At 39.4% G+C, this 12,578-nt stretch overlaps 1 protein-coding gene across 1 annotated transcript in view; it reads right to left on the reverse strand.

Moving 5' to 3' along the window:
• The window catches only part of SNAP91 (synaptosome associated protein 91), a 68,022-nt gene that overhangs the window by 34,256 nt on the left and 21,188 nt on the right, over positions 1-12,578 (reverse strand). Inside the window, exons 4-8 of the mRNA XM_030448033.1 lie at positions 11,172-11,274; positions 8,947-9,040; positions 7,675-7,786; positions 6,165-6,271; positions 4,786-4,827 (exon numbers count right to left, since the gene is read on the reverse strand). Coding sequence (XP_030303893.1) covers positions 4,786-4,827; positions 6,165-6,271; positions 7,675-7,786; positions 8,947-9,040; positions 11,172-11,274 — 458 coding nt within the window. The remainder of the gene's footprint in view (positions 1-4,785; positions 4,828-6,164; positions 6,272-7,674; positions 7,787-8,946; positions 9,041-11,171; positions 11,275-12,578) is intronic.

Raw genomic sequence — 12,578 nt, forward strand, 5'->3', positions numbered from 1 at the left:
CCAGAAGTATTCAGACATTTTGAAAGATAATACGGTATCCAAATATACAGAGAGAAAACATTTACCTCTCCTATACAGCTTCTGAAGCCTTAACCCAGGATGTGCTGCTGATCACGCCCTGGGTCAGTGTTTAACATTGACAACAGCACCAGCATCCGTAGGGTTAATTAAAAGACTAACAGGTTCAAGGCCCTCCTCTCACTTTTGCTTGTAGTCAGACCCTGCACAGCTCTCATGACCAGAAGGTTTGATGCTGCTTGACCAACACAATTTCATTCTATGTCCAGGGGATCCACACAGTGGACAAGGGCAAAGCTGTGGATGTTGTCCACCTGGGCTTTAGGAAACCTTTAACACTGTCTCCCATATCATTCTCCCACAAAAGCTGGGGGCTCATGGCATAGACAGTATGATTTCAAGGTTTCAACCCTTCCTGAGTTAAAAACTGGCTGTATGGGGACCAGATTGTTGTAGTCAACAGAGTTAAATCTAGCTGGCAGCCTTTCACCAGGTGGTGTTCCCAGGGCTCAGTTTTGGGCCCTCAGTTTTGTTCCATATCTTTACCAACAATCCAGATAAATGGATAGAATGCTTCCTCAGCACATTTGCAGACACTGAGTTGAGTGGGAGTGTTGATCTGCTTGAGGGTAGGAAGGCTCTGCAGAGGGATCTGGAGAGGCTGAATCAATGGCCTGAGGCAAATTTCAAAAGGTTTAACGGGACCAAGTGACAGGTCCTGCATCTTGGTTAAAACAACTCCATGCAACGCTACAGGCCTGAGGAAGTGTCTAGAAAGTTGCCAGGAAGAAAAGAATCTGGGGGAGTTGGTTGACACCCAGCTGAACGTGAGCCAGCAGTGTGCCCAAGTAGCCAAGAAGGTCACCAGCATCCTGGCCTGTACCAGGAACAGCGTGGGCAGCAGGAGGAGGGAAGTGAGCTTGTCCCTGTACTCAGCATCGGTGAGGCTGCACCTCACATACTGTGTTCAGTTCTGGGCCCCCCACTATAAGAAAGAGATTTTGCCGCTGGAGTGAGTTCAGAGAAGGACAACCAAGCTGGTGAAGGCTCTGGAGAACACATCCTATGAGGAGAGACTGAGGGAACTGGGAATGTTTAGTTTGGAGAAGAGGAGGCTGAGCGAGACCTTATTGGTCTCTACAGCTCCTCAAAAGGAGGCTGTAGGGAGGTGGGTGCTGGCCTCTTCTCTCAAGTAAATAATGACAGGACTAGACGAAATGGGCCTCATGTTGGACCAGGGGAAGTTTGGACTAGATATTAGGAAGAGTTTCTTTATTGAGAAAGTATTCAGGCATTGGAATGGGCTGCCCAGAGAGGTGCTGGAGCCCCCATAGAATCATCCCTGGAGGTACTGAAAAAGCACGTAGCTAAGGCACTTCAGGACACGCTCCAGTGGGCATGGTGATAGAGATTTTATTTTATTTTGGGGCAGAAGTGATGAGAGGGGATGTTGTCCACTGCACACAGTGATCTTTAGAGGTCTTTTCCAACCACAACAATTCTGTGATATTTGCAACATGGACAAAACAAACTACAAGTCTTTTCCAGTGCCCCCAGAAGGAGCTACCTTTGGTTTGAGGCTTCCAACATCACAAAAAAACCTAGAAATTTTCCTTCTCAATATGGCAGCCATGCACAGGTTACTGACCCCAGCAGGTAACTTGAAATTCAGCAAGATGACTATTTTTGACATCTACAAAACCTAAGCTTTTTCAAGCCCCTCTGATATTAGGTTTTATTTTAAGCAACCTTTTTGTGGTCAGGCAATATGCCCAAGGCATGCACTTGCTCTTACAATGGTAGAGAGGAAAAGTATTAGTAAATTAAAACAAGTGTGCTTAGCTACTCTACTATTAGAATAGAGTACAGATAAATAAAATTCTACATCAACAAGCAAGGAGGAAACCCTTGAGAAATTCAGTAGCATATAATGGTTAGGTATTTCATTGGAGTTACCAGTTCAATGATGGTGTCTTTAAAAAGGGAATTCCCTTCAGTCTCTTTCAGACCAACCACAATTCCCAACAGCAATACCCACAGTGTTTTTCATAATGTCTTTAATTTCAGGACATCCATATGCATCAGAAAGTCAGTTTGTGATGCCTGAGAACAGACTACCCAATGCTCTGATTAACAGGATGCTGAACAGTAGCTGGCTGGCTACATTAGCTATTTTTGGAAGCTTAGTACCTGCTAGGAGCAATGCATAGCTAAGTGTATTTAGAGTATAGTGTGTGTATATTGATTTTGGCATTTAAACTGAACAATAAAGTAACTCAAACATACAGAAATTGTAAATGTTAAAAAAAATAATCTTTAAATGATGGCTTGATGTCCCACCTACACATGCAATGCAGAAACATTTCAACCATTACTGCTGTTTTAGAGGCATATTTAGTAATTTTCAACTAATCTGAGCACATGAAAAAATGTGTTTGAATACAATTTCATTACCAGACTTTCCCAGCAGCAAGAAAAAGAGAAAAAGCTCTCACTTGAAAAGGAGAAAAGGCTCTCACTTGCTGAAAAAAACAAACTAGGACTTCTACATATTCAAAAAGGCTCTGGTATAAGAGGCAAGTTGTAGTTACTTAAACATGCAAGTAGAAAGCCATGTACAAAATATATTTCCACTATTATTTCCTTTTAGCAACTGCAACCTTACACACTTCAACTAGTTTCCCAATATGTTTCTCAAAGGTTTCTTAAAAGCCAATAAGCTAACATGAGATTCATCTAGCAAGAAGAATTCAGAGGAAGCTTCAGAAAATTTCTACACAGATGCAGCACTTGGAAAATTAAATATTACCTATTATCCAATCAGCAATTCTGAATATTGCTTAATTTCTTCATGATGCTGCTTCAAAATTAGATTAATCTATTGGTCAGTATCATGGTGGAATGTCAGATATGGATTCCTCATTTGATATTTGGGGAGAAAATGGTATTTAAGTAATGCTAATAAATAAAAATGAACCAAACTCTTTAGCTGCCAAGGTAAGTCTCCATCTTCCAAAACCTTGAAAGCTAAGATGACAACTATCACCTCCTATTTCAGAACTGTGACCACTTTTTTTGATTTACAGAATATATACACACATCAAGTCTTAACACAAAAAACTTGTCATTGCCCAGGGATGTTGTGGATGCTGTATCCCTAGAAGTGTTCAAGGCCAGGTTGGATGGGGCTTTGAGCAACCTGGTCTAGGGGGAGGTGTCCCTGCCCATGGCAGTGAGGTTGTAACTAGGGGGTCTTTGGGACCAACCCAAAACATTCTGTTTCTATGATACAACTGATTATTGCTATGGCTTGCTTTAGAAAAGTATATATGCATATATATAATAATTTATTGCTTATTATCTGAAATTCAGTTTTAATATCCACCTTTTAATTATTTCTCCCTGTAATACACTGCCTAGGTATAATGCACAGCATGTTGCAGACCAGCCTTAGCAAGTGAGACATGGTAGCAGCTTTTGGGACAGTACAGCTATGAGGGATGGCTTAAGACCTCTGAAGTGGTCAGGCAGCTGGGCTAGATGATAGTAGGTCACTTCCAGCTGAACAATTCCTTTCTATTCGAATAGAACAGCCCTTTCTATAGGGCTGTTCATGAGGTGGAAGAGACCCCCAGGTAGCAGTAACTAAAGTGTCACTGAGCAAGTGCAGCACTGACTGATGATGCAGAACAGGGCTTGTGCAGTCCCAGCAGGAAGCCTCTCCAGCAGGCTGATGAAACACAAGGGGAAGCAGATAAAAGTGCTACAGGAATTTATAAAGGATATTTCATTAGACAAGTTCTGGTTCAAGGACTTAGTTCACGACTGACAGGACCATGTTAAAAAAGAGCCCTAGCAGTACAGAATCAGGTGAAAATTGTACTTCAGCTGTATCAGAGCTGGGAGTGGCATTCCACACACTGCCGCAAGTCTAAGCTTTCTTCTGCTGAAAGCAACAAGGCTTCACAGCCCCGTACCATCTGAAGCCCATGAGGATTAAAACTCTCCACCTTCCCATCATGTCTCACTTTCAGAATTGTAACAGGATTTTTAACCAAGAGAACCACCACGCCAATGCTGATTTAAAACAAGCTTTCAAAAACTACACATTCATAGGTTACATACATTTAGGATTTATAACTGTTAAGCACTTGTTCCTCTGTTCCAAGTTTACTGGCATCAAAACTGCCACGGTGAGCTCTTCAGCATGGATCTCTTCCTCCAAGTAAATGCCCTCTTCCCATTAAACAAAGCCAGACACCCAAGCCAATTTACAAGTGATCTTGAGAAAGGACCAGGACAGATGGATAGAGCAGATAGCGCATTAAGTGAACTTTGATGTTAAAAATTCTACACATACTGGCAGAAGTTCAGCAATCAAATCACAAGTTCTGCATTTAAACTTCAAATTCACTGTGCCTAGACCAAAACAGTAGTGCTAGTGCTGCTCTGAATTTCATCCCTGAACCAAAACTGTGCAAGGGACAGACTCTGAAGCAAGTCACACCACAGTCTGTTGTCAAAAATCTGTCCTTTGGCAAGGAAACAGCAAGAGTCTACCCTTCTACTATAGGTCAGAACTCATAATGAAAGACTTTATTTTAATTATATCAAAAATAGCTTTGGGCAGTACCTATTTGCAAGCCTGCAAGTCTTTAAAATATTAAGTGGTATGATTTTCTACCAACACTGACACTCCTGGTGTGCTTCCAAATTACAGAACTTCTTGTTATTACAAAGATCCAAAAAGACTACAAAGAAGCTTACCTGTGTGAGATCAGGGATATCACCTTTGTCAATTCCAACTTGCTGTAGATATAAAAGAGGTAAAATGTAAGTGCATTATTCCACTGCAGCAGGCATTAATTTTGACTAGGACTGTGGTATGCTCTTCAACCTATAATGCACTTTAGCTTTAGAAAAAAAAAAAAGACTACAAAGTTAGCAAGGGCAGATGCCCAGCTTTCCAGCAGCTACCTGCAACAACCTGTAGCAGTGACTTTTTTCACCACAAATTGAATACTAAATTTAAAAAGTAAAACAAATAAAAAGCTCATACTCCATATTGCAAGTCAGATAGGGCTTTCTGGTCACATACTCTTGTCTCAGAGTACAGCAGTAGTGACTTGCTGAACACAAAACTACCCAGACACCTGATTGCCATTATGAGTATCTCTGTAGTTCAGCCAGCAAGCAAATCCTAGAAGATATCACTTAAAAAATTGATAAAGATCAATTCATTTTGGTGTTCTACATTCTGTCCCTAGCATTTCAAATACAGCAAGATGACAGCTAAGTATGCAGTCTTCTATTAGCTGTCCTACTGCTTCACTATAGCTCACCATAGTGCTTGTTGCACTAACTTTTGCTGAACAATCTTCACTGCAGCTACTAACTGAAGTATAGTCACTATAATCCCTGTTCTGCAGAGATGATCTATAGGTGTTTAAAATAATTCACTGCCTCAAGTTCAACATTCCTATCAGACATTGCATGCCATTTGGGAGTCTATCAGGCTCCTTCACAGACAGTTAAGTAAATTAGCAAAGAAACAAACTTTTAATTCAGCTCATTACTGCTGTCCATTATAATGAAGCATGAAACATGGAAAATGTGCATCTTGTGCCAAGGAGTCGACTAACACAAATGAGAGCCCAGCAAAAGAGTTAATTAACCATGTAATAGTTGGATTATCCACATGAGAAGTGTGTAACAAGGATCAGAACCAGGAAAATATCACATCCAGTTAACTTGTAGTTTGCTGCAAAGATTTAAAGAACAGACTTACAAAATCATTATGCTTTTATTCCTAATTGCTGTATTTTCCTCTAAGGTCCAAGCCAGTCCTTGAAGCATGCATTTTATTACAACTTTTCCAAGAAATATTAATATGGTACAAGTCATGTCATCTGCTACATTACCAGGAAAGTTGGGGCTAGTTGCAGATTAGAGATATGTAGAAGTCCTAAGCAGGGCTTAACTACTTCAAGAAGAGCAGAAAAAGGAGATCCAGGACCATCTATAATGCCTCACATTTATATACAGTGAGTCATATGCTTAACAAGTGCAATTAATAATTTATATCAGTGTTAAAAAATTCACAAAATACTTAAGTGCCAGACTCCAGAAGACTGGAAGTCACTTACCTCTGCAACTTTAAGAAACTCTGATACTCTGGTCATTCGAGTAAGAAATCGTTTGTAGATTTCAAGAGCATCTTTACATTGTCCCTTTTTCATTTCAAAAAATTTCTCTAGAGAAATAATTTGGCAAATTTCAGTTAAGATATCTTACATTAGGTCTGCATTCATCAGCAACTCTAGTTTTCAGGAAAATCACATTTCAAGAATATTGCACTACATTAACTTTTTTTCTACTTGGTCACTACTTCAGTGGCATTCTTAGTCCTTAGCAGAAATCAAAGGTTGGGCTTGCTGAGTTAAATAATTATATAGAACAGAAAACTGCATCCCAACCAGCCACAGCACTGTGCCATGTAAGCTGGGTTTTTAAAGCAAAAATAGGGAGGTGAAGTAGCTGCCAAATTTAAAATTAAAAATAATTAATGATACTTAAATATATGTTAAGATGTCCTCTCTCAAGTTGTCCTCACTCTAAAGAACAGTACTTTTTTCACTCGAGTAGCTCTCTAAAATTTTCATGTCCATTATGCTTTGAACTTATGCATTAACTTATGCTTTCAGTAGCAGCAGCAGACAGCAAAATCTCAATCCAATTATTATGCCCAATACATTTGCATCCACTTCATAAGCTTCCCATGCCTATAGATTGAGTTAAAACACCTAGGAGTTACTTTTATAAAACCACCAGAAAGTGTTGCACCATGGATATAAAAAAAAAAAAAAAGGCCTGAGCTATACCACCCAGGAGCATCTTTTTGCCTGTTCAGTGTCTGTAACCTCTGTTTCTTCCTGCTCTCATTGCAGCCAGTTTTAGGTCAGTCATGCTGGCCAAGCGAATTCAGATTTAAGCTGTCTTTATAGACTAGCTGAAGTGCTCACAAGTTTTAATAGTTGAAACTCACTTTCTAGAGGGTGAGTTATGTTTCCTGCAGCTTATGGAAACTCCTGGTTTCAGAGTTCATAACCAAAGCCTTTTGCAGAGACAGTTCAAGGTGTGTTATGCTGATGATAATGCCAAGCTGACTGAGTTTCAGAATATGCTCACAGTCTCCTACAGACTTTGTAGGCTGATGTTATGTAGGGTTCTGGAGAGGATCCAGCTTTGGCAGGTCCACTTTTAGATCAGGAATGTTATTTGTGAGTATATTACTTCATAGAAGGCTACTGCATAGCACATATAACTGAAGAATCTGAGCATCTTTAAAATGCAAGCAAAGAGCAGAAGTTACTTTGCTAACTTTGCAGAACATATTATGCAAGCTCACACAGCACTGTGCAGTTGTTTAAGCACAGAGATTCTCAGTGTCTTGAAGCAGACATCTCTGCAAGTTTAAGGGCATATGACAATTCAGATGAACACCAATGTAAGAGATCATGGATTGAAAAAAATCTTACTCAAGAGCTGTCAATAAAAAAGCACTTTTAATGAAAATTAAGTAAAAAAACTGAAGCAGATCTGAAACTCATTTTTTGCTGTTCATGGTATGTGAGATATAGACACCAGGTTACTTACCTAGTAAGTTAATAACACCATCATTGTAGCAAGCAAAAAGTTTGATAAGATCTTTAAACAGAAGCATGAATGCAGCATTTATGACACCATTTGTCAGTTCATTTGGATGAACCTACAAATAAAATATCAGTCATTTACAAGAGATGTACTGAATCAGAAGTTTTAGCTTGCACCAGGTACCTGATGCAAGCTAAAGACAAGACCAAGCTTTTACAACAAAGAAACTAAACAGAAGTTTCAGTTAGCAGATCAAGGATTGCTTTCTTCACCACTCCAAAACAATCAACTAAAGCAGAGAAGTATCCTCATCAACAGTAAATATCTTAAGCTTTGACTCTTTAACCTGTCAGAAAGAGGAAGCAGAGAGGCTACTAAGAAAGCTTTAATGTAAATGGACAAAAGATGAGAGTTCACAGCAGTTTAACAAAACCTCAGTAGGCTACTAATAATACAGCTGGGTTCATGTCAAGACCCTTCCAGTTCTCATGTTAACTTGGTCAGGAAATAAGTGCCAATTTAAAGATCTTACTTTAATTAAAAATACATCCTCTTCTGAGACTACTATCACAACTCCTATGCTATTTAAGGAACAAAAAACACATTAATGAGACACAAGCACCTAAAGCTTTCCTCTGGAAGCTGCAGTAGACCCTCTCATCTGCCTCAGAGTGCTCCTTCTGCCCACCATGAACAGAACAAATTCAATTCCTTCAAAGACCTCTTTGCAATGTTAATCTGTACCTCCTACAACTATTGACTCCTGTTTTTATTCTTAAGGCAGATAAATAATCCAACCAACATTTCTAACACCATAAATACATTGTAGATACTTTTATGAACAGTCTAAGCTAGAGCTGACAATTTAACCAAGCAGTGTACATGTGGTATTCCCTTCCCCTTCAAAAGAAGTTGGTTGCCAAGAAACAAAAAGAAAAAAAGATTCTTCAGGTCTCCTTGTTCTGTCCATTTCTTCCCCTTGCTTCTACAGGAGATTAAGTTCCAAGCTCCAAGTCAACGTTCCTCAAGGCTCCTCATTTTCCATACTGTTCCTCTGCCCTCTCTACACACACAAAAAATTCAATCTGCACATTTCATATACATCTAGGAGAGGACCATCCTTCACACTACCTCAGTGGGACACTGAAAAGGGAATTTATTTTGGCCCACATGATGAAATCACCAGCACAGCATTACGCATGAGGTAAAATGCATTCATCACAAAGTTTATAAATCACTGCCCACTGTTAATGCTGGGTCAGCTTCAATACATACATCAAATTCAAGTAGTGCATCGATTTGTTCCTGTAATATTGGCATACTCTTCAGCAGCTTTTCAGGAGCCATTGTTCTCATTACACCGTCAGCTCTGCAAGAGGAAATAACAGATTAGAAGCCATTGCACTTCTCCTCTCTCTCCCCCCAAACCGATTTGTTGAAATTTAAGTCTAAAGCATCTATAACCAATTTCAAATGTTTGGAGCAGTCTGGTTTCTCCTGCTTTTATAATAGCAGGAGAGATGGCATGAAAAATAGTTCTTCCAGCCACCCTCTCTGACAGCAGGTAAGGAAAGGTTTTGTGTCAAAGAGATGAATTCAAGGAATGGATCTCTTAATGGAAAGAAGACACAGTTTCAATTACTTGAGAAGAAATACCATCAGAGAAGTATTTCAAGTACTGATGGTCTTTGTGCATTAAGTTTGTTACAAATAACTAATGACAACTCATAACTGATGTGTCTGTGCTCCTTGAAGATAAACACACTCCAGAGGTTGTGGTTGCTCCCCATCAAGTGCCACAATACATGCAAGCCAACTCAGTGACAATTTAAACCTGGGCAATCTATGCTTAGAGCTTCCTTCCTCAGTATTCCTCAATATTGATTAATTCCATTACTTCTTCCCAGTACTTCCACTGACTTTGACATGCCTTATCAATCCTGAACCATTACAAGGCTCACACAGCAGTCATGGATGTGTAGTAACTGCTGCCCATAGTATTACATCACTCTTCACACATACCCATTTTTATCTCTGAATATCACAAACCTGCACAACCACTGTTACATATTGCTCCATTCTGGCCACAGACAAGTATAATATCTCCTCTCTGGAAATGCATATTACTACTCTCACTTAGGTTATGCTATACTCAGAGGCAGCACCTTGTTTTGAGCACCAGAAATAATACAGAGAAAGCCTTTCCAGCAACATATAGCAAGGCAGGAATAAAAGGATTCCCAGCAACTCAAACCTGTATTTATTTAACACAAAGTGTTTCAAGCCACTAGGTGACAAAGGGAATTTAAGATGCTAGCACTGCAGCCTGCCTTAATTATCAATCTAACTAGCTACCAATCTTCATATCAAAAGCTTCTGATTGATTCATATTCCAGATAACTACTCTGGTGCCCACTACGGGAATGGCATCCAGCTACTCAGCAAAGGTGTCACTGTAGGCCCTACAGCTTCTAGCAGTTTAGGAAGCAGAATCACAAGAAAAATCTTGTAAGAAGAGACTTTTAAGATGAAGTCCAGCCATTAAACCAACTCTACCAAGTCCAGTGCTAAACCTAAGCATATTCCTAAGCACCCCATCTACACAGCTTTTAAACACCTCCACGGGTGGTGACTCAACCATCCCCCTGAGCAGACTCACTCCAGTATTCAAAGGAGAGGAAAGCTTGGCAGCAACACCTACATTGACAGCTCAGAATCCTAAGCTGCAGACTACACTGGAGCTGCTAGAAAGATCCTGTACACAATACCTGATTATCAGGAGCATCTATAGCATATTTAGTCAATTAAACTGAAACTCCAGTGGATATTAAGCCACTCACACTGTTGTCAGTACTACAAGAGTCATGGAAGTCACAGTCAGAGAAGCCAGGGAGCAAAAAACTGTTCTACTACGAGCATGGTTAACATCTCTTGTTTGGGGTTTGGTTTTTTTTTGTTTGGTTTTTGTTTGGGTTTGTTTTTTTTTTTTTTTTTTTTGGTTTTGGTTTTTTTGCTTTAAACAAATCCCTGTGGGCAATAAAACCAGCAGTTTACAACCTTATTCTGCTCAGTTTATAACTGTTCCCTATGTTGCCTGTTCAGAACTTCAGGTGCTCACTTGGGTTTCCTTTCTAATAACTCCTCTTTCTTACAGAAAATATCTGGAGAATAATGAAAAATCCTCAATATAGTTTCAGAGGGTCTTCTTCTGTAAATCCTATGCACAGTTTTGCTGCAGCACAAATCAGTAAGTCACCCAGCACCAAAAGCTGCCAGTTCTGCAAGGCACCTTACTTCAGTCTTCAGAATTTGCCTTACTACCCACAGTCTCCCTCTCCTCCTTGTACAATTTTTAATCAGACTTAAGAAACACAACCATTTTCGTATTTCATTATGGCTATACAAAGAACAATAAGAATGAAGCCACTGAGCCATTAAAATACCAGAAACAAGACTTTCATGGGTCAGGCAGCCTATCAGCTTATATGAACTTTGCTTACCCTTTCTTCACTCTTGCAAAATCAAATGCCATTTGTCTGTAGGAAAATGCTTTTTCATTCAAGTATCTACTATAACGCCTTATAAAGGTAGACATGTCATAACCTGCAAAAAAAAGTTACATTTTATATTTAATTTCCATGATTTGACATTTTTCAGTGAGTGATAATACCCAGTCAATAGGCCCTAAGGTTATATGACTGCTGTTGCACTATACAACTCCATATACAGAACGGGAGTCACAAGACATCCTCCAGCTTCTGAAGAAAACAGAGAAGTGTTGCATAAAAATAATCTGCCACTGTCCTCGGTTTCCCACAGATTCACCCAATGCACTATTGGCATGGCTTCTGGGGAAATGGCAATGTTAGTTATTCTGCTGTTAACAGAGAAAAATGTTGATTTAACAAAATTTTTATACCTAACTGGCACATGAATTCCAGGATAAATATTGATTTCAACTTTAACACTCCTACTATTTTACATATGTCAGAACCTCCCGCTCTTATGCAGCCCGTAAAAGTTCCTTATAAGCCCTTAAAAGACTAGATTTGCCAAAAGCAAAAGACAAAAGAGCAAAAGACATTGTGATGGCATTCACAGAGATTGATGCCTTCCCTGAACTGATACATCAGAGATCTTCAAGACACATGATACTGTACAAGCAGTCTTGAACTTCAGTGACCTTCAAACCTACAAGACTTCTGAACAGTTAGTATTACACTCTGTCCTTCAGGTATTTCTAAGTTTCCTCCTCTAAGCTACAGAAGTGTGTGCAGAAGGCAACCCATCCTCCTCTTCAGTCCCTTTTTGCTAACTTTGTAAAAATTCACATGCCTTGACTTAGTCACTGACTGACTGACTTATTGTATCTTTCCCTAATATGTCTCAACATTAAGTGTTCTGCAAATTCAGGTTTAACACTGCCAACTCTGATAGCTCATTATCTGGGACAAACTGTTGTATTATCTCTGAAATGGGAATTTAAGTTTTAAGGAAGTGGCAAAGAACACAAAATCATGCATTCAACAGAATTCATCTTGTCAAATAACCAGTATCTTTGAACATGCATATCATGTTTTGCTTGGAAAAACAGTTTTAATAATTTGGGGGCTCTGTTCCTGCATTGTGTTCCCCTTTCTAAAGCCTTGTTGTCATTTCTCCACCCAGAGATGAAGCAGCAAGGCACTGCTTTGATCTTGCCCATTATTATAGCATTCCTGCATCCTGCAGACAGTCTACTGCTATTCTGAGTGCTGCTAATTTATAACTTTCCTATCTTCTTTACCAGAACTACCATGAAACAAGCTTTTTCTCTGTTAAACGAAACAACAGGAAATTTGCCAGTAATTCCAGAGTCAGAGTCAAAGTAGAAAAGCAGACATTGTAAACTTAAGAGATAAGACCTC

The sequence above is a fragment of the Calypte anna genome, chromosome 3 (assembly GCF_003957555.1).
Source record: "Calypte anna isolate BGI_N300 chromosome 3, bCalAnn1_v1.p, whole genome shotgun sequence".
Lineage (NCBI taxonomy): Eukaryota > Metazoa > Chordata > Aves > Apodiformes > Trochilidae > Calypte > Calypte anna.